The following is a 23,044-nucleotide window of genomic DNA, read 5'->3' on the forward strand; positions in this document are numbered from 1 at the left end:
GCCGCCGATTCTATGATGAAGTAATTGTGTTTACTTTATGTTCATAGATTATATTGGCGCTGATGATGATGATGATGATGATGTAGCACTGCTCTTTATCCAGCAGAGGCCTCTAGATTCTGTTCTTACTGTAAATCTGCGTGTTTATTGAAGGATTTTCAGAAACAGAGACCGTTTCACTCTTTAAACAGCCCTAAAAATATTCAGTGTCTGTAATAGCCTAGGATTTTTTTCTACATACACAATAAACTGAATGTTTCGCCACAAACAAAATTATATATATGTATATATATGAAGATTTATTATAAATAATTGATTAATTAATTAATTAATTAATAGGTCATCTTCTCTAGTATTTCTGTATATTTGTGTGTTTTTTAACATTTTATTCATTGAGCTGTTTTCTTAATTTATATATGCAAACTCTGAAATAATAAAATCTAAATGTTTTTTTACAAGGAAATTAAATTAAATACCACACCATAGTAAAAGGTATTATATTGTACACATTTACTATTACTACAGTGAACTGATAAACTGTGATAAATACTGTAGTGTACTTTAGTTTTTACTATAGTAAATAGTGGTATAGTGTAGTATAATATAATCTATAGCTGTAGAAAAATACAGCATTGGCTCATTTGTTTATATTAGTTTTGTGTTACCATAGCAACCATAGAATCACTACAACAGATCAATTACTATGGTTGTTGTGTTTCCATAGCAACCATAAAATCACCGCAATAGATAAATTAATGTAGTTGTTGTTACCATAGCAACTGTAGAATCATCACAACAGATCAATTACTATAGGTGTTGTTACCAAAGCAACCATAGAATCACCACAACATATCAATTACTATAGGTGTTGTGTTACCATAGCAACTGTAAAATCACCACAACAGAATTATTCAAGTTCTTTACTGTAGTATGGTTCAAAAACACTATAAATCTCTATAGTATGTTTAATGTAGTTAGACAAATTTGCTAGTCTGGTACTCTTCTAATACTGTTTTTATTTTGAGGAAATTGTTTTAAAATACAGAACAAAAATTGAGCATTTAAAATCCTTATTGTGTTCAACTGGCTGTGCGCATGGATTATGACTGTATTTTAGATTGTAATTTGGAAGGTCTCAGCTGGTGCTCTTCATCAGACATCTGAAGTGTGATGATGATGATGATGATTCACTGTTTCTATCCTCCTCCATGTGTCGCAGCTCCACGTGTCTGACTCTGACACACTCATATGATACTGTGTCTATAGCAGATATTCAGCTCAGATTAACTCATTACTTCCACACACTCAGAGCTGGACATGTACAGTACAAACACCACAGACATTACACTGCATTTACTGCGCTCAGCTTTCCAGTACACTGATCATCCACAGTATTGTTTTTAGGTAATAATAAAGATTATTTGTTAATTAATTAACTGATTTTATTTATTTATCAGCAACAAACATGCAATTCCAACAAGACATCCAAACAGATCAACTGCTATAGTTGTTGTGTTACCATAGCAACTGTAGAATCACCACAACAGATCAACTACTATAGTTGTTGTGTTACCATAGCAGCTGTAGAATCACCACAAGAGATCAATTACTGTAGTTCTTGTGTTACCATAGCAACTGTAGAATCACCACAACAGATCAATTACTGTAGTTGTTTTGTTACCATAGCAACTGTAGAATCACCACAACAGATCAATTACTGTAGTTGTTTTGTTACCATAGCAACTGTAGAATCACCACAACAGATCAATTACTATAGTTGTTGTGTTACTATAGCAACTGAAGAATCACCACAACAGATAAATTACTGTAGCTGTTGTGTTACCATAGCAACTGTCGAAACACCACACCAGTTCAAGTGCTATAGCTGTTGTGTTACCAAAGCAACTGTAGAATCACCACAACAGATCAATTACTGTAGTTGTTTTGTTACCATAGCAACTGTAGAATCACCACAACAGATCATTTACTGTAGTTATTGTATTACCATAGCAACTGTAGAAACATCAAAGCAGTTCAATTGCTATAGCAGTTGTTACCATAGCAACTGTAGAATAACCACAACAGATCAACTACTACAGTTGTTGTGTTACCATAGCGACTGTAAAATCACCACAACAGGTCAACTACTATAGTTGTTGTGTTACCATAGCAACTGTAGAATCACCACAACAGATCAATTACTAGAGTTGTTGTGTTACCATAGCAACTGTAGAAACATCACAGCAGTTTATGTGCTATAGCTGTTGTGTTACCATAGCAACTGTAGAATTACCACAACAGATCAATTACTGTAGTTTTTTGTTACCATAGCAACTGTAGAATCACCACAACACATCATTTACTGTAGTTATTGTATTACCATAGCAACTGTAGAAACATCACAGCAGTTCAATTGCAATAGCAGTTGTGTTACCATAGCAACTGTAGAATCACCACAACAGATCAATTCTGGTACTTTAGTATGATTTAAAACACTACAGTATTGAGTATTAACTAGTGGTTTTGTTTATGTGGAAGGCAATAGCAGCATTAGTGTTTGATTGAGACGCCCATAATGGAGAATGTGGTTTACTGTGTTTCCTCAGTGAAACATGTGTCCTGTCTCTTCAATGAACACTTGACACAATAGTGTCTTGATCTGCAGCATTTAGTCGTGACCCGCAGCACACATGAAAGAGCTTGAGGACAATGACCCGAACATCAGCAGCTCCATCACTAGGCAACTAGTCAACAGTGTTGAGAAGCGCAGCAGCAGGTCACCACTGAGATCTGCTCATTACCGCCGGTTACCATAGCAAACATTACTGTTACCAGGAGATCACGGCCTACCTGTTCTGCAGAGTATGCAGAGACTATATCAGGGACGATATGAGCAGGTGTTTCTTAAAGAGCTCCAAATAATCACTTAGTATAGAGGCTTTATATATTATCAAGAGAGGATAAAAGAAGCAGGTAATATACCGTTGATATACAAATATAATATATATTAGACATGTATAAACATTTAGAGCATAGAAACTAACTCAACACGAGCTCAGTGTCCAGTGAGAGTCCAGCTCATTATCACACAGCGGCAGAACGTCTGTCCTGTGTTGATCTTCAGCGAGGCTCGATCAGCAGATTCTCCTGATCAATGAAAGCAGAAGTGTCGGTCACTGCAGCTTCTGGAGCACCAGGAAACTCCAGATGAGGAGGGATTTAATACTGGCCGATGTTGACAGAACACGTTTATCTGTCTCTGCTGCTCCAGAGGAAATGAGGCTGTAAAACCTGACCCTGACCTGCAATACTGCATTTACTCGAAGAGGAGGAGCTAATTAGTGCTTAATTCTGCAGTAGATCCAAAGGAGATCAGAATGAGGAGGAGCTGCTGATGAAGGGGAGGAGCTGGTGATGAAGGGGAGGAACTGATGATGATAAAAAGGAGGAGCTGGCGATGATGAAGAGGAGGAGCTGCTGATGAAGGGGAGGAGCTGGTGATGATGAATGGGAGGAGCGGCTGCTGATGAAGGGGAGGAGCTGATGATGATGAAAAGGAGGAGCTGGCGATGATGAAGGGGAGGAGCTGTTGATGAAGGGGAGGAGCTGGTGATGAAGGGGAGGAACTGATAAAGATGAAAAGGAGGAGCTGGCGATGATGAAGAGGAGGAGATGCTGATGAAGGGGAGGAGCTGGTGATAATGAATGGGAGGAGCGGCTGCTGATGAAGGGGAGGAGCTGATGATGATGAAAAGGAGGAGCTGGCGATGATGAAAGGGAGGAGCTGTTGATGAAGGGAAGGAGCTGATGATGAAGAATGGGTGGAGCTGCTGTTGATGTAGGGGAGGAGCTAATTATGAGGAAGGGGAGGAGCTTTATAGTGCATTAATACTTTTAAAGTCTCACTGGAAATCTAATTCAGGAGGTGGTGTATTTGTAAGGATGCACTCTTTGTAAATTAATAAAACATAAAATAATGAGTGGGATGAACATTACTGGGAGATGAAAATACACCTCCTCCAGTGAATCCAGCAAGCTGAACGCGGGTCCAGATCTGCAGACGTGTGCTGGTGGTCGGTTCTGCAGTGCTCTCCTCATTTCTGCTGAATGAAGAGCTCTGACCCTGAAAGACGGAGCGCATGGCAACCGTTACCAAGAGGAAGTGGAGGAGACTTTCAGATCCAATCTCAGAAAAACCACACACTGAAGGAGAAACACAGCTCTGCTCATCTGGAGAAACATTCATTCATTCATTCATTTTCAGCTTAGTCCCTTTATTAATCTGGGGTCACCACAGCGGAATGAACCGCCAACATATCCAGCAAGTTTTTACGCAGCGGATGCCCTTCCAGCAGCAACCCATCTCTGGGAAACATCCACACACACTCATTCACATGCACTACTGACAATTTAGCCTACCCAATTCACCTCATGTGACTGGGGGAAACCGGAGCACCCTGAGGAAACCCACGCCAACACGGGGAGAACATGCAAACTCCACACAGAAACACCAACTGACCCAGCCGAGACTCAAACCAGAGACCTTCTTACTGTGAGGCGACAGCACTACCTACTGCGCCACTGCGTCGCCCTGGATAAACAGCAGAGAGTAAATCTGCCTCATTAGTTTGGATCTTCATAAGTGTTGAGGGTTTGACTCTCCTGAACCTGGAGGACCGCTGCCTCACAGGGGCTCTGTATGTGTTATTTACTGCCCATGACGGAGTTTCCACCGTTAAATATGCAGCTTTACGGCACACGCCGCACACACACCGAACTGTTTATGAAGAGTGATGCTTCACAGAGACTGGGTTTCATCCACATGACAGTTTGAGCTCTGCAGAATCAATAAAAGCTGCAAATAACATCACGTCTGGACCGTAAAAATAGTCCAGAGAAAGCAGATCCCGGAGAAGCAGAGGCCCAGCAACTGAACAACACTCACAATACAACATCTTCTGCAGTCAAGAAATGTTATTTGGTGTTTGAGTTGGCGGTTCATTCCACTGTGGCGACCCCAGATTAATAAAGCGACTAAGCTGAAAAGAAAATGCATGAATGAATATGTTAGAGATTGATAATAATCATAATTTGCTATTATTTTTGTAATTAATTACAATAACAACACTAATAAGAAAAGTTTCTCTTACACACACACACACACACACACACGCACACACACACACACACTATGACTGATAGCGGTTGATTATCTGAAATCCTCCAGCCGCTCCTGCATTATATGACCCTGGTGCTGTTTCAGCGGTGATCTTCAGCCCTCGTGTCGTCGGTACTTCTCTATTCTCTGTTTACCCTCCAGGTCCAGAATAACCCGCCTTCACTGCACCTGCAAACTACAGCAGACCAGTTTCCTTACACTCCTCAAATCTGCTGATCATGAAGACACAAGCTCATCTTCATCACATGTCATAGTGTGTGTGTGTCATGATGTGTCTGTGTGTAAAACAGTGTGTGTGTGTCTGTTTATACTGTATGTCACAGAGTGTGTGTTTCTGTGTCATCGTATTTGCTGTGTGTGTGTGTCCGTTTGTATGTCACAGTGTGTATGTGTGTTTGTCTGTGTGTGTAACAGAGTGGCATAGTGCCTGTTTGTGTGCCATAGTTTTATGTGTGTGTGTCAGTGTGTGTGTGTGTGAGTCTCTGTGTGTTGGTTTTTCAGTGTGTGTCTGTCAAAGTGTGTGTTTATGTGTGTCACAGTGAGTGTGTGTGTCTGTGTGTGTGGGGACACGTGTGTATGTCACAATGTGTGTTTGTGTCTGTCTGTGAGTCCCTGTTGGTGTGTGTAACGTGTGTGTGTGTGTGTGTTTTGTGATTGTGTGTCACAGTGTGTGTGTATGTGTGTCTGTGAGTCCCTGTTGGTGTGTGTCACGTGTGTGTGTGTGTGTGTGTACGTGCCGTGTCACAGTGTGTGTGTGTGTGAGTGTGTGTGTGTGTGTCTGTGAGTCCCTGTTGGTGTGTGTCACGTGTGTGTGTGTGTGTGTGTGTATGTGGCGCGTCACAGTGTGTGTGAGTTGCTGTGTGATTGTCTGTCACGGTGTGTGTGTGTGTGTGTGTGAGTCCCTTTTGGAGTGTGTCACGTGTGTGTGTGTGTGTCTTTTGTGATTGTGTGTCTGTGTGTGTGTGTGTGTCTTTTGTGATTGTGTGTCTGTGTGTGAGTGTGTGTGTGTGTCTTTGAGTCCCTGTTGGTGTGTGTCACGTGTGTGTGTGTGTGTGAGTTCCTGTGTGATTGTGTGTCACGGTGTGTGTGTGTCCTCCTCCCACACCCCTCCTGCACGGCGGCAGTGTATTCTCCGACTCCTCCAGTGTGTGTGTGTGTGTGTGTGTGTGTGTGTGTGTGTGTGTGTGTGAGTGAGTGAGTGTGTGTCCGGTGTGTCCGCCGCCGCTGATGGAGTGATGGAGGCTGTGTGCGGGCAGCAGTACCGGGCTCTGGCGCTGGACGCGGGTCTCTGCACGCTGCTGGCGGTGCTGCTGTCCGCGCTGCTGAAGCTCAGCCTGGAGCGGATCCGCCGGTGGCGCGCGCGGGTCCCGGTGCTGGTGGTGGGCTCGGGCCCGGTGGGACTGACGGCGGCGCTGGTCGCTGTCCGCTCCGGGAAGGTGCTGAAGCTGACGCTGCTGGACGCGCGGTACCGGAGCGCGCTGCTCCGCCGCCCGCAGCAGATCGCGCTGGACCCGCGCAGCGTCCGCTTCCTGCTGGAGCTCGGCGTGGACTTCGACAACATGGAGGGCTGCTGGAGCAACGAGCACTTCTACACCCGCATCGGTGTGTTCCAGGAGCACCTGCTGAGCATCCTGGAGCAGAAGAAGCAGACGCTGGACATCCGCCTGCAGCTCGGCACCAGGGTACACACGCCGGCGTAAACACTGCACGACTGTGGTAAAGTCAGTTTGACATTGATCAGACATTCGGCTTCACTTTCAATTCTGTAAAACATCACATGATCACTCAGTCCTGACAGCATGTGTTTAGGTCATTGTAACTTAGTTAATCATGTTCTAACCTAATTTTATAACTCAAGCAAGCTGTTTTAAATCTGTTTAACATAATATAACTTCAATGGACTCATAAGAGTAATTTGATTTAGCTTAAAAATTTAAGACAGCCAGGATTTATTTACAGTGTGTTATATTTTGAGCCAAAATCTGTCAGATTGACATAAATATGAGCCCTTTATGCTGCACAAGGCTTAATTTCTCAGTTAAAATCAAATTAGCCATACTGATGCATTAAACAATTCAACCATATTAAATTACACAATAAGAGCAGAACCAAAACGCCCAGAAAAACACCCTGCTCATTGCACAAGGAATCAGTGCTTTATTATTTATTTATTTATTCTAAAAATAACTTTTAATGTAAACATGGTAAAAGTCAATTAAACTTTGACACCATTTGTGATGAAGAAATCAAATCAACTCTAAACATTTCTAAATATTATTCTCTGTGATGCGCGAGCTCTGTTTTTCACAGTTATGCCTTTGTTGATTTTATATACAGTACTGAATCCAGATTTATTAACCCGTAAACACTTAGATGAATAGAGAACAACATTCAGAAATGTTTAGAGTTGATTTGAATCTTTTATCTCAAATGGTGTCAGAGTTTAATTCAAGTGTTTACTGTATCCGAGAAATGGATTTATTACTGTATATAAAATCAACAACAACAAACAAAGAAAAAAAAAAAAAACAGAAAAAAACAGGCGAAAACAAAGCTTGTGCATCACAGAGCATAATATTCAGACAATTTTACAGTTGATTCTGCGGTGTCAATTTATTTGTTTATTTATTTTTTTCACAGTTGTGTCTTTGTTGATTTTATATACAGTAATAAATCCATATATCACATACATATATGTCCATATATGTTTACAGTGTAAATCTGGATTCAGTACTGTATATAAAATCAACAAAGGCATAACTGTGAAAAACAAAGCTCGCGCATCACAGAGAATAATACTTAGAAATGTTTAGAGTTGATTTGATTTCTTCATCTCAAATGGTGTCAGAGTTTAATTGACTTTTACCATGTTTACATTCAAAGTTATTTTAAAATATTGTAAAATAAATAAATTGCTGATTGCTTGTGCAATGAGCAGGGTGTTCTTCTGGGCATTTTGGTTCTGCTCTTATTGTGTAATTTCATGTGGTTGAATTGTTTAATTCATTTCTATGGTTAATTTGTATTGGGAAATGAAGCCTTGTGCAGCATAAAGAGCTCATATTTACGTCAATCTGACAAATTTTTGGCTCAAACTATAACAGAAACAGAATTTAATTGGTTTAAAACTGAATGTCTAATGAATGTCTAACGTCAAACTAACTTTAGCGCGGTCGCTTACCTTACTTCAAGCTTTTGTCTTGTTTAGTCCAGATATCTATAAACCCCCCCTAAATCAAGAAGCTTTTAATAGGCAAGGGATAAATATTGTCATGTTAGCTAAAGGCAGCATGGTGGCGCAGTGGTCAGCACTGTGGCCTCACAGCACGAAGGTCACTGGTTCGAGTCTCGGCTGGGTCAGTTGGGGTTTCTGTGTGGAGTTTGCATGTTCTCCCCGTGTTGGCGTGGGTTTCCTCCAGGTGGGTTTCCTACTGGGTTGCTGGAAGGGCATCCGCTGTATAAAAATGCTGGAATAGTTGGCGGTTCATTCCACTGTGGCGACCCCTGATTAATAAAGACACTAAGCTGAAGAAGAATGAATGAATGAATGAATGAATGATCAACATGAGCCATCAGCCAACTCAGAGCGGCTGGGTCATGATAATGAAACAACCACATGTGTGATACTCAACAGAAGAGCTTCTGCCTGTAGATCTGCTCACTCTGATCTTCAAGAGCAGACAGACATGAAGAGCAATCAGCTTTACAGATTCAGATCTACACACACACACACACACACACACACACACACACACACACACACACACACACTTTATTTAGCCTGATTTATCAGCTCTTTTTCTTCATAAAGACCAAAACATGTCCCCACAAGGTCAAAATGATGTGTGTGTGTATGTGTGTGAGTGTGTGCGTGTGTGTGTGTGTGTGTGTCAGTAAAAGTGTTTGTTTTTGGTTCAGGCCGCTCGTCTTATCTTGACTGTGTTTCTCTGAAGGCCAGGCAATCTGTCACCCTGAACTAAAGGGCTTTATTTTGGAGGAAATCAATATCCTTTGGTATTTATTCAGCCAGAGGCCTCACAGTGTTCACACAATCTTCACTTCGTCTCACTGAAAAAAAAAAGCTTTTTTACTTCTATATTTTTCGCCAATGGGGTTAAATTAAACTCTTTATTTTTAACTTTGAAATAAGATTATTTTGCCCCCCAAAATATCCAATATCCCTTTAAGCTCTCTGTTATCTGCTTCTCATGACAGTAACACATGCTCCTCAGGATATTGTGCTGTTCATTTAGTCAGATGCAGAGCGGATGGTGTAGTGTGTGTGTGTGTGTGTGTGTGTGTGTTGAAGAGTGAGGAGTGAGGACAGGGCTCTAGTTTGTGTAAACAGTCTTCTCTGCTCTTGAACTCTACTCCTGCAGTCTCTGACAGATGGAGACGTCTCATAAAGCAGATCAGCCTGCAGTTGAGTTCATTTAGAGCTGCTCTGGGTGATGATCTGTCCAAACCACACACCGTCAGGGAAACACCAGCGTCCACACACACTCCTCCATCAACAACTCATGCTTTCAGAGTGTTTAGCAAGTGTGTGTGTGTGTGCTTGGAGAGAAGTCCCAAAATTGATTCATAAGAGTCATGTTAGGCTTGTATTTAAAGAAGCGACTCATGTTTTTCCAGCCTGATCTTACGAGAAAACTTAAGTATTTAACGTTTTGCCAGTTTAGTGGCTAATTCGTACGAATTCAGTCGTACAAAATTGTACGCTTTTAAAAAGGAGGCGTGGCACCTAACCCCACCCCTAAACCCAACCGTCATTGGGGGATGAGCAAATCATCCTAAATGTACGAATTCGATTGTACGAATTCGTACAAATTAGCCACTAAATGAAAAAAATGACGAGTTGCCGTGAGATTGTGTTGGTTTTTCAGCTCATTTAATGACTCAATTACAGAAAGTGACTCTTATCATTTTGTTTGTGATTCAGTTGAAGAAATGACTCATATGATTTATGTTTGTGACTCATATGACTCGTGTTAGTGACTTAAATGACTCATGTTCGTGACTCAAAGAAGTGACTCAAAGAAGTGACTCAAATGACTCGTGTTTGTGACTCATGTGACTTCTGTTTGAGACTAATTTGACTCGTGTTCGTGACTTAAAGAAATGACTCATATGACTCATGTTTGTGACTCAAATGATTCTTGTTTGTTACTATTTTGACTCATGTTTGTGACTCAAATGACTCATGTTCGTGACTCAAAAAAGTGACTTATATGACTCGCATTTGAGACTAATTTGACTCGTGTTTGTGACTCAGTTAAAGAAGTGACTTATTTGACTCATGTTCGTGACTCATTTGATCGTGTTTGCGACTAATTTGATTCGTGTTTGTGACTCAGTTAAAGAAGTGACTTATTTGACTCATGTTCGTGACTCATTTGATCGTGTTTGTGACTCGTTTGATCGTGTTTGCGACTCTAATGAAGTGACTCATTTGACTCATGTTCGTGACTCAGTTGATCGTGTTCGTGACTTATTTGACTCATGTTCATGACTCATTTGATTGTGTTTATGACTTATTTGACTCTTGTTCGTGACTTATTTAACTCATGTTTGTGACTCGTTTGATCGTGTTTGCGACTCTGATGAAGAAGTGACTCATTTGACTCATGTTCGTGACTCAGTTGATCGTGTTCGTGACTTATTTGATCGTGTTTGTGACTAATTTGACTCGTGTTTGTGACTCAGTGTTCTTCTGTGTGTTGTTCAGTTCAGTGAGGAGTACCTGAGGAAGATGTCGAGAGCTGATCGTCCGCGTGTGATCGTGGTGGCGGACGGTTCGTGCGGAGACTCCTGCTCGGTTCTGGGCATCAGCTCTGATTATATCGTAGAGTCATGCCACGCTTACGGAGCCAACGCCACCATCGAGAGACTGGACCAGAGACAGGTGCATGTCCATCACTACTGTCCAATCAGTTTGCAGACACTTAACGTTAACACACACACCTGTAAAAATGCAGATCTGAGTGTTAATGTGCAGAGAAAATGATGACATCATCTTGCACTCAGGGGCGGAGACAAACTACCGTCCAATCAGTTTGCAGACATTTAACTGCATGTCATTTACAATTGGATGAACATTGTTGCAATGTTGGGTCAGATATGGACAAACCCAAGAGTTGGGTCAAAAAATATCATTTAAATTCAACTGAGAAAATAACCCAATGTTTGTTTATATTTGACACATTTTTTAGATGTTTAAATGAATTACACACAAGCTTCAATTCGACATTAAAGGAAATGTTTGTTTATTGTTTATGGATTCTAAATAAAAAAAGAAAAAGAAAAATGCATTAAAATAAAATACAATATCAAATAATTAAAGATATAAAAATATAAATATAAAAATAATTAAGTATTTAAAATTAATAAATAAAATAAAAAATAAAATAGTAAAATACTCTGTATTCTAGTTCCTCTTTTTGCACCTAAATGAATAAAACTAATACAATTAATACATCTACGGACTATCATATTAATAATTAACATCAGATCATTATATTAATAAATCTGCAGTTAAAAATCTAAAATTGACAGCAAAAGCGCAGAACAAAATCACACACCTATAATTAATATTAAAATAAAAATATAAAACTAAACAACAACACAAACCAAATTATTTTTAAGATTAAAGAGATTAAAATATTTGATATTATCAGTCTTTAGTTTAATGGATGTGTGTGTTTTCATCTCTCAGCAGCTCTGGTGTGTGTGTGTGTGTGTGTGTTCTAGATTGTGAATATGCATGTTTGTCCTCATGAGGTCGTCAGGTCCTGCTGTTATAAACGCATGTGAGCAGATGAATAATGATGGATATTGAACGTTCGCTCTCGTATGTTTGCACAGATGTCCAGATCTACAGCAGATAACTGAGGTCAGATCAGGGTTCAAGACTCAGTGGTTCATTATTACAGCAGCTGCAGCTCAGCTCTACAGGAGGATTACAGATCAGACTGCTGTATTAATGATCCACACGTTACAGAGCAGCTATTATACAGAAATCACCTCTATAAGGGGGATAAACACAGTAGTGTGTCCGCAGCGTGTGAATATCTCCAGCTTCTATACGGTGAACATGAATTACTTCTGTTTGTTATGATCAGACTGTGATTGACATTCTCCCTTTGTACGGGTCATCAGAGGGGGAAAGCCCCGCCCACTAGTGCCCATCTCATTAGCATGTCCAGCAGCCCTGAGTGAGCAGCAGCCGTCTGTCCATTAGCCATTAGAGTGTTTGAGCTGCTGAAGATCATGTCAGCATAGACTAAGAGGATTATAGATGTGCAGTTGTTATTTATGATCCTCTGGATATGTTATAAAAAATAAACCAGATTTGTTTGATTTATCTTCAGCTTTGACAGTTTTTGCACTGATAAGTGAAGCATCTGCTGATCCTCTGCTGAAGAAAGAGGAAGTTAAAGCATGAAGACCTGCAAACACGCACATATCAGACTACCTTATGGCTCATCACTTTTGATAGAGGAATAATAACACAGGTGTTGCATGACGATGAAAACTATTGCACATTCTCACTTATTTTTATTATTAAAAGGCTAAAACTAAAATTATTTATGTAAACATACACACTCACTGGCCACTTTATTAGGTACACTTTACTAGTACCAGGTTGGACCCCTTTTAGCCTTCAGATCTGCTTTAATCCTTGGTGTCAGAGATTCAGCAAGCTACTGGAAATATTCCTCAGAGGTTTTGCTCCATGATAGCATCACACAGTTGCTGCAGATTTGTCAGCTGCACACCCATGATGCCAATTTCCCGTTCCACCACATCCCAAAGCTGCTCTATTGGATTGAGCTCTGGTGACTGTGGAGGCCATTTGAGTACAGTGAACTCATCGTCATGTTTAAGAAACCAGTCTGAGATGATCGCCCTAATCATGTCTAAATGCGTTGCCATGTGATCGCCTGATTAGAAATTTGTGTTAACGAGCAGTTGGACAGGTGTACCTAATAAAGTGGCCGGTGAGAGTGTATATATAAACTTTATATTCTGACGCAGTTTTTCTGTTCAGTGTGTGTATCTTGTTCACAGTGTTGTGTGTTTGTGTTCTCAAGGTTCCTACACCGGAGATTCGTGCCCACAGTGTGTTCTTCGACCTGTCTGCGTACGGTATCGACACACTGAAGGAGTCTCGGCGCTCGTCTCAGGCCGCCGCCGCCAAACCCGGATTCCACTTGAAGATCTACGGCACCTTCCGGAACCGGTACATGGCGCTCGTCTGCGGCTCTGATGCTGACAGCAAGATGATGCAGTTCCTGCGGCACACGGCCAACGCCTCGGTGAGCATTTCTAATAGCTGATTTATTTTCTCTTCGCCATGATGACAGCACACAATATTAGACTAGATATTCTTCAAGACACTAGTGTTCAGCTTACAGTCACATGTAAAGGCTTCACTAGGGTAATTAGGGTAAAGTCATTGTATAACAAAACAATCCAAAACTAATATTGCTGAAGGGGCGAATAATATTGACCTTAAAATGGCTTCAACACAATTAAACTGCTTTTATTCCAGCCCAAATAAAACAAATCAGACTTTCTCCAGAAGAACAAACATTAGAGGAAACACTGAGAACAACTCCTGAATCTGTTCAACATCATTTGGGGAATATTTGAAGAAGAAATTCACTAATAATTCTGACACAGCTGGATTATTTGTAGCTCGGCTTTACTCTTGAATCTAATGAGCTTTTTCTGTTTGCTCAGATCATGAAGAACATCTTCCACCAGTCCTTCAACGCCTATAAGACAGACCTGGAGCCGCGTCTGAGCGAGCTGACGCTGCACAACATGCAGTGCAGCCGGAGGCTGTTCGAGATCCTGCTGTCGTACCGCCGGGTGAACGCCGCCTTCATCGAGGGGGACCGCATCGCCGTCACAGTGGAGGGGGAAGCGGCGCGAGTGCTCAACTTCGACACCGGTCAGCAGATATGCAGTGCTTTCATATTAAAGAGATCCTGTTTAACCCATTCAGATGAGTCTCTGCTGTCTCCAGAATGCATCTGTGCAGTTTCAGCTCAAAATACTCATATTGCGCTCAAAGCACAGTGTAGCTGCTTTTGTAGCCTGTCCCTTTAAATGCAAATGAGCTGGTTTTGTCCCCGCCCACCATTCTCACATGCTGTGTGTGTTTGTGTCAGGCTGTGGTGTGAATCTGGGCATGCGCGGTCTGGAGTCTCTGGGAATGTTCATCTACCGGACGGCCACGGCTCTGGACCAGAACGAAGTTTTCGAGGCGCTTTCGGCCAAGATGCAGCACTCACGGCACGTGGCGGAGACCTTCCGGAGGAGCGGCCTGACCTCCGCCATGTTTGAGTGAGAGGAAATCCCCTCCAGAACAGCGGAAATACTGAACACCAGAGCATTTTACTTGTGAAAACAGTGTTTAGCTATTATTAGTGTGATGTGATGATGCTGTTTCAGGCCTGTAGTCAAGGGGAGGACGGTTTAAATGATCCAGATTTTGTCTAGATTTTTTTTATCCCATTAATGACATCCAGTTTTTGATTGCTTCGTCATCACAAATTGTGAATATAATACTTTGATGAAGGCTTTAAGACTTCCACTGTCATCTGCTGCTCCAGAATTTATGGAAGCCCATTTCAAGAGCTCTCCCTCAGCTGTTGACTGATTATAAAGCATGTTCGGCCCTGAGCTCATCAGATCCTCGAGCCCGGGGCTCCTTCCCGTTTGCAGGGCGAGAGGGGAGTTTAAGCTTAGGTAGATGTGTGGAACTCTCCTGCTGTAGTAGCTGATGAACAGACAGTGATCGCTCTTCAGAGAGAACTACTGATAGGAGCATGACTATGGTGCCGGATTAGTCAATTAACTTAAGCTGCATGTTTTTGGACGGTGGGGGGAAACCGGGAAACCTGGGGGAACCCCATGCGAGCAAGGGGAGAACGTGTAAACTCAGAAACGTCAGCTGGCTTGGTATGGACTAGAACCAGTGAGGTTCTTGCGGTGAGGCAACAGTGCTAACCACTGGGCCACCCATCTAGTAAAGGAGGAGGAGTAGGGGAGGAAGTGGGGATTCTTCAAGATGAAGATGGCTGTGATATGCAGATCAGGTTGTTTATAGGGGCTTAGGAATCGTCTGATTGGTGGATTATACATTGGATAATGCAGCACCGGCTGTGATCAATCATAAGCACCCGATCCTCTCGACATTACTTCATAAATAACCTTCACCTATGGCACCTAAATATTAAATAAGGTTATTGTGAATTTTTAATCTCAGACTTTCTAAATTATGACTTTTATCATCAGAATTGAGATGTCAACTCAATATTTTTTTACAGAATTGTATTTCCAAGAAAAAAAGTCACAATTGTGAGACAAAAATAGCAATTTAAAGAGCAGTTTCCTCTTACTTAGACTGACTTGAGTGATAAAGACGCGTCAGCAGACTGATTTTATTAGCGTATAAATATAGAAAAGATTGTATTGAATACATTTGTGAAGTCTTTTCTCAGAATCTCACATTTATAGCACACATTTCTGACTTTATCACTCACAGTTTTGAGTTGACATCTCAATTCTGAGGATTCAGTCATAACTCATATTAAATAAGTAGTTGGAGCAAACAGCAAAAGTAATATTTAGAGTGTTTATATCTCACAATTGTGCCTTTTGCTTCTTAATGATGACAATGTTGTCCCTATATTGACTTTATAACCTGCAGTTTTGAGTTTATATCTTACAATTCTGAAATGAAAAGTGACAATTACCTCTTTTTTATTATTCAGTGGCAGAAACGGGCTCCTGTGGGCTCCACAGCAAGCAGAACTCAAGCTATTCACTTCAGTGATATCAGATTAGGAGAATGCAAACTGTTCTTCATGAGCGTGCAGTCCTGAAAGACAACATGCATCTCCAGAGACTCCATCAGTAGCTAATAGTAGAGAACAACATTTACAAACAAACTTTAGTGCATTTAATCATGCAGATGGCCACCTGCTGAGTTCTGAGTAAAGTCTAATGTGCAGGACAGTTCGCGATTTGCATAATAAATGACAGTACAAGGCTTAATTTTAGAGAAGTCCTGAAATGCTTGTGTTTTCTCTTCTATTAAATATGTTACGTGCCGTACACAAGCACTTCTCCTGTGATAGTAAAACTGCACATTTAAAATGCTGATTTGATCAAATGATAAAGCAGCTGTACAGTTTCACTACATATTAATAAGCAAAAGCAAATCTGACATTATAGTCCATATTTAGGTGCATCAAAACTGCACATCATCATGCAAACAGCCACAGATGAGCGCATGAACCCTCAGCAGTATTTAAACCTCACAATGAGAAGTGTTTGGGAAGGATCCCCTTCACTATGGGCCGGAGTGTGTGTGTTTGTGTGTTTTAACTGAAGTGATCAATCTAGAAACAGACAGTGACCTTACAGGAGTCTGAACCCTTTATAACTGCGCTGTGTGAGATGACCAAATCTCAGATGAGGAGGCTGAAATCTGAATTTGTTCATCATTGATGAGTTCATTAAACACTCCTGATGTCAGTCATCATCAACACACATCAGTCAGGAACCGACGCACTATGATAAAGACTACACACACTAAGAAATAAGGGTGCATCACTGGGGCAGTGCCTTTTCAAAAAGTACACAATTGTACATTATAGCTATAAATATGTTCTTTTATGGTACAAAAGTGGACCTAAAAGGTATAAAAGGGTATATTTTGAAAAGGTATCAGCCCAGTGACAGCTTTTGTACCTTTATTTCTGAGAGTGTACTACTGCATAGACTTTAGCACTAGTTAGTGTGATTTTCTTAAGCTAAATCACTTGAATGGACAAAATAAATTAATAAATAAACATATCAACAATCACACTAGAACAGGGGTCACCAAACTTGTTCCTGGAGGGCCGGTGTCCTGCAGATTTTAGCTCCAACCCTAATCAAACACACCTGAACAAGATAATCAAGCTCTTACTGGGTATACTAGAAACAGCAGGCAGGTGTGTTGCGGCAGGCTGGAGCTAAACCCTGCAGGGCACCGGACCTCCAGGACTGAGATTGGTGACCCCTGCACTGAACGAACAAACGGTCAAATCAGCTGAAATGAAGTGCCTGATGGAAACACAATATGAATGCATAAATATATCTATATATATTCTATAAGAACACGTACAGAAATGATGATGTCTATTTATTTTGTGATATTTGTGTTCATCGTTTGCCTTATGATTCTTACTACTTGAATGTTTGGTGATTTGAGCTTGGTGTTGTTAATGGAACAGATCTGTAAATGCAGCAGTATTCATAATAAACGCGTGTGTTTTTCTGTTTTGGACATGCACGTTTTACTTAACGTGTCCTGAAATGTAAGGACACGAGGACCCCTGGTGGACTGCGGAGGAATGACTCATGCACACTGATGACAAGCTTCATATTGAAACGTAAAACAAAAATCTAAAACTGAAATAAAAACAATTAAGTCAAAATATTTCGTCATCCGAGAATGTGTGCTGTAATTTTAGTGTTATTTAAATTCAACTAAACTGTTGTTGAACGCTTGATTCTGATTGGCTGATGGTCACTCTCATGCACAGCTAAAGTAGTTCCGACAGGTTTAGAGTGCATTATAACTTCATATCACTCCGCTGAAGGAGTTATTCCACAGCTACAACAGTCAGAATCACATCCGATGTGGAGGACACTAGTGGATTATTCTATACATTTAAAACGTATATAAGACACATACATCACTTGACTCAAATCATTTCAAATGCATAATTGTATCAGAATCATTTAGTTGTCTTTAAATTAATAAAAAGTGATTTGTTGTGAATACAGCATTGCATCGCTCCACTAATGCCCTCATGTGGCCAGAATTACACATTGCACCTTTTACAATTCTACATTAATATATAGTGAAATTAAGTCTTCTGTAATGCTATTGAAACAGAAAATGTATTAGATTTTATGCCAGGGACAATGCATGTTAATAATACAGAAATATATGGAACTACCAAAAAAGGTTATTGTGCATCTGCATTAAAAAATATGACCAAAATTACACAGTGTGCCTCTAACGATCCCCTGAAGCACTTTTAAATGCACATTTTAATTTGATAATTCACATCATTTCAACTGATACATTAAAACAGGGCTGTGCATAGAGTAGCTCCTCCCCTTTTCAAAAGAAAAGCCAATAGTGACTTGTTACATCACATCTCTGCCTTTGTTTGTTGTGAACACACTCCCTCTGATGGAGAAAATGACATACTGCGCCTTTAATCACGATGTAATGAAGTTTAAGTCCTTTATTGTTATTGAGCAATATCTCAAACCAGGAAAAACCCATTTAATGGTGATTTAATTTTTTAGGTTAATTTGGGAAGGAAATGCACATTAACAAAACAGAAAAGTATAATGTGCAAAAATTAGCAACACTGCCAAATTATAGCACCTGCATATAAAATATAACCAAAATTACATAAAGACAGGGCGGGGCATAAAGTAGCTCCTCCCCTTTTCAAAACAGCCAATGGTGTTTTGTTCAAATCACAGCTGTGTTTGCTGGTTGTGAAAACGCTCCCTCTAGTGGAGAACATTGCACACTGTCCCTTTAAACTCTATAAAAACATACTATTTTACTGGATTGAAGTATGTAATGCTGCTGAAATAGTGACTCCAATCAGAGGAGACCAAAGAGATGCTCAGTGCAAATCATATAAAATATGACACACACTGTATTTACACCAAAACACACTAGCCTTAAAGGGGACCTATTATGTTCCCTTTTACAAGATGTAAATGCGTCTCGGCTGTGTTTGAGCTGAGAATAGCACACAAATAATGTCCTCTAGCTCTCTAAAACTGATCCTTTCAGCATTTGATCCTAATTGTGGTGTTTTGGTGACTGTTGCTTTAAATGCAAATGAGATTCAGAAGAGGGCGGAGCTCCTCTGTGCATCAGCTCCTCTGTGCTACAGAAGCCTGTGCATCAGCATAGTGACAGATGTAAAACAGCAGTGTGTGTGTTGTCAGTGCTGGTCAGGTGTGCTTCAGTGTGAGTGTGTGCTTCATGCTTTTGTCAGTCAGGGCTGCTGTTTATGCTAATGAGATGGAGATGATGGGCACTAGTGGGCGGGGCTTTCCCCCTTTGATGACATGAGAATGTCAATCACAGTGCTTCATTATCAAGTGTGTTTATAAAAGTATAATTAATTAATGGATATATTCACACTCTGCTGTGTTTACATGAGCTTGTTCAACAGCACATGCTCATAACTTGCTCAGCCTGCGCTGCAGTGCGCTCCTGAATGTAGACACTGGATCCTCCAGATCGAAGCCCGTCTGGAACTCCGGCGTTTTCTGCAAACCGATCGCCGCCACCGTGATGGCCAGAGCCGCGGTCAGACCCCAGATCTGATGCACGCGACCGCTAGCCGGATCCGTGTACATGAAGCTGTGTGTGGGACCGAACACGCTGGGCACGGGGTATCCCGAATGATGGTCCGCTCGCGTGAAGAAGTCCAGCGGCAGCGTGAACACCTCACTGACCTCCTGTGGGTTGATGCTGGGCCTGAAGGAGCTCTGGATGAAGGCCACCACCGGCGTGATCAGCAGACCCGCCTCACACACACACACACACACACACACACACACACGTTTATTTTAACCTAAAGTTTGACTCAGCTTTTATTAGGAGTGTATGCATGCAGGTAACATGTAGTTGAATAATTATGATGCATATTAGTCAGATAGGAACAGAATCAGGGGCGGATCTAGGGGTGTGGCCAAAGGGGCACCGGCCCCCGTTTAAATCGGCCCCTGCAGAGCCCGTCTCCTCTCCTCATTGCTGATTTATATCAGAGCTCAAACATAAAGATGTGCATAATTCATGTTGAACGCCGGATGTTTTCTGCGACTTCAGCTATTTTTACAGTTATTCACACACACGCACACACACACACACACACACACCTTGTTGATGACAGGGAAGAGTGTAGCGATGACCTGCGCTGCGTCCGCTGGAAGGCCGATCTCCTCTTCCGCCTCTCGCAGCGCTGTGTGAACATCATCTCTGTCTGAAGACTCACACTTTCCTCCTGGAAAACACACTTCACCAGCGTGATGACTGAGCTGAGGACGAACACACACACGCACACACACACACGCGCACGCGCACACAGTTAACAAATAACAAACAGTATCTCAGATCAGCTCTCCAACCGTTCATTAAACTACAGTTAACAGTCACACACACTCACACACACGCACACACACACACACACACGCACACACACACACACACACATCATTTGCTCTATTTTGTTTTTCTCAGAAGTGATACGACGTGTGAAATTGATAAGAAATTTTCATTTTTGGACTTTGCTAATCATTTATAAACCTTAAAAATATAAACGTTGTTAATAAATGTTTGATATTGGCCTCAGAATAATGTGTTAAATGGCTTTTTGTCAGATATATGTGACTTTTAAACACATTTGATAGTCAGCATCAAGCACATCAGCATCTGAAAGTCAATGATTGGTGAAGACAGACAGATATTAATGAGCATTTAAAGATTTCTGCTGGAAATAAGTAAACCTGGACTGCTTTCGAGCATAATTATAACATTAAATATATGTACAGCTATAGCAGAACTGTACTGATGATTCTCAGCTTCTCTGGATTTATGATTTAGAGCGTTTTTAATAAATAATAATCATGTTCTTACAGTATATAATAACACAGAGGTGCCATCATGCTCATATGTGCTCATATCTGAGCAGTGAGACGGTGTGGGATGCTCTCTATATTGCTCATCAAGTTGTTTTGAATATTTGGGTCTGGAATGGATGTAAATATGATGAGAAACATCATTAGCTCTATTTAAATGACTGTGAACAATACTCTGATAGTCATTGGCTGCTAATTTGACTTCATTATTTTAGAAATATGCGAAGAACAGTGTTGTGAAATGAATTATTAAGGAGAAAGTCCATATGAGCGAATATGAAACCAACTTTAGCCCAATTTACCCTGACAAGATCAATAACTGTCACAAAGGTCAATATTTAGCACATTAATGCGCCGCTGATCAATTATATGATGTTTTCAGAGGATAAATATGAAGTTATGACTGTGTATGAAGCAATGTTTATATATATTTACAGTTTATTAAAGTGTTATTATAAGTTTTCCTCACGTGTATGGAGCGCACGGTGAGCAGGAGCCGCAGCTCTCCGTCCTGCAGCAGCAGGGGGATCAGCACCGACGCCTTCGGCAGAGACTTCGGTATCGGTAACCGGGAGAGCTCCACTTTACCGGAGAGACTCCTGAGAGCCGCGGTGACCCGCTCCTTCAGCTCCATCTCTGCAGACTTTGACCCCCACCGAGTCACCGAAGCCGCTTCCGCCTCTCTGATGCGAGAGAAACGCCCCTCTACTTTTGCCACGCCCACCAATCATCACTCTCCTGTTTTGAAAGGAGGAGCAAAACAGTTGACGGATAAAGAAGGCGGGGTTAACGTCACGGACTTCTCTCGTATTGGTTAAAAAAGACACGTGTCGTTTACTAGCTCTGATTCCACAAGTGCACAAGTCCCACAAGAGTACACACCAAAATAATAATTAATAAACACAAGACAGATATATTTACACTAATAATACCAATACTGTCAAAGACACAGAACTGCTGAACCTTGTCTAAAATAAACACGATAATGGGAAAAAATAGAAACTAAATAATAGAATAATAGAAGTTAAATGATAAGTGCAATGATACTGCAGTTTCTCCTTAGTTTTTCCATATACACCGACAATTCCCAAAACCCCAACATACAAATGGAGGAAGAAACCCGTGAAAACAATAAATAAATAAATAAATAAATAAATAAATGAGTAAATAAATTCATAAACTCAAGCATAAATAAAATAATACATAAAATAATAAGCAATTAAATAAATAAATGTATGTAAAAATCCACAAATTCATGCATAAATAAAATAATAATTAAATATGCAAATCAATAAAATATATATAAAAATCCACAAATTAATGCAAAAATAAAAGTATAAATAAATATGTAAATAAATAAATAGTTTTATATAAAAATCCACAAATTAATGCATATAATAAAATAATAATTAAATATGCAAATTAATAAAAATATATGTAAAAATTCACAAATTCATACATAAATAAAATAATAAATAATTATGCAAATGAATAAATAATTGTATGCAAACATCCACAAATTTATGCAAGAGTAAAATAATAATAAATAAACATGCCAATAAATCAATAAAAAATATTTAAAAATTCACTAATTCATGCATAAATAAAATAATAATCAGATATGCAAATAAAAAAATATATGAAAAATTCACAAATTCACACATAACTAAATTAATAAATAAATATGCAAATAAATAAACAATTGTATATAAAAATCCACAAACTAATGCATAAATAAAATAATAAATTAATATGCGAATAAATAAATAACTATATGCAAAAATCCACAAGTTTATGCATAAGTAAAATATTAATAGATACACATGCTGAATAATATATATATATAAATCCACAAATTCTTGCATGAATAAATATATAAATGATTAATAATAATAATAGTAATAATAATGATAATAGTAAGAATTATATATTTAAATTATTTTGATTATTTAAATTATTTAAATATTTCTTTATGCAGGAACTTGTGGATATATATAGGAGTATGTGTGTGTGTGTGTGTGTGTGTGTGTATCAGGTGTGTGTTGTCCTTGAGGAGCAGCTGTGGTTTTTCCCAGTGCTGTAGATTCTCTGCTGAGTGTCCAGACGGACAGAGAGAAG

At 40.1% G+C, this 23,044-nt stretch overlaps 3 protein-coding genes and 1 long non-coding RNA gene across 7 annotated transcripts in view; 2 read left to right on the forward strand and 2 right to left on the reverse strand.

The window, feature by feature from the left end:
• Nucleotides 1-998: 998 nt before the first annotated feature.
• LOC141381035 (uncharacterized) lies at nt 999-6,894 on the reverse strand. The gene is made up of 3 exons (XR_012400565.1): nt 6,442-6,894; nt 5,189-5,354; nt 999-4,123 (listed from the first exon to the last, which is right to left on the reverse strand). It is a non-coding gene; the product is annotated as an uncharacterized lncRNA (long non-coding RNA).
• On the forward strand, nt 6,350-17,526 carry si:dkey-234i14.6. Of its 4 annotated transcripts, XR_012400564.1 has the most exons (7): nt 6,350-6,861; nt 10,908-11,084; nt 13,273-13,497; nt 13,925-14,138; nt 14,359-15,451; nt 15,750-17,076; nt 17,228-17,526. XR_012400564.1 is itself a non-coding variant. In XM_002666968.7 (5 exons), exons 1-5 carry the CDS (start codon nt 6,415-6,417, stop codon nt 14,535-14,537), a joined length of 1,242 nt encoding a protein of 413 aa, XP_002667014.1. In that variant the 5' UTR covers nt 6,350-6,414; the 3' UTR covers nt 14,538-17,526. The 4 variants fall into 4 exon arrangements, 1 of the variants encoding a protein (XP_002667014.1); XR_012400563.1 differs by having other exon boundaries at nt 14,359-17,076; XR_012400562.1 differs by having other exon boundaries at nt 15,750-17,526.
• Nucleotides 17,527-18,129: 603 nt separating this feature from the next.
• On the reverse strand, nt 18,130-21,573 carry nudt7 (nudix (nucleoside diphosphate linked moiety X)-type motif 7). Its single transcript, XM_005163212.5, has 3 exons — nt 21,396-21,573; nt 20,168-20,326; nt 18,130-19,816 (listed from the first exon to the last, which is right to left on the reverse strand). The coding sequence occupies exons 1-3, from the start codon at nt 21,558-21,560 to the stop codon at nt 19,466-19,468; spliced, it is 675 nt and encodes a 224-aa protein (XP_005163269.1). The 5' UTR covers nt 21,561-21,573; the 3' UTR covers nt 18,130-19,465.
• A 1,433-nt stretch (nt 21,574-23,006) lies between these two features.
• The window catches only part of tmed6 (transmembrane p24 trafficking protein 6), a 3,335-nt gene continuing 3,297 nt past the window's right edge, over nt 23,007-23,044 (forward strand). The window contains exon 1 of the mRNA XM_005163211.6: nt 23,007-23,044. This exon is cut by the window's right edge and continues 214 nt beyond it. The gene's annotated coding sequence lies outside the window, so the exon portion shown is untranslated.

Source organism: Danio rerio, chromosome 25 (genome assembly GCF_049306965.1).
Source record: "Danio rerio strain Tuebingen ecotype United States chromosome 25, GRCz12tu, whole genome shotgun sequence".
Lineage (NCBI taxonomy): Eukaryota > Metazoa > Chordata > Actinopteri > Cypriniformes > Danionidae > Danio > Danio rerio.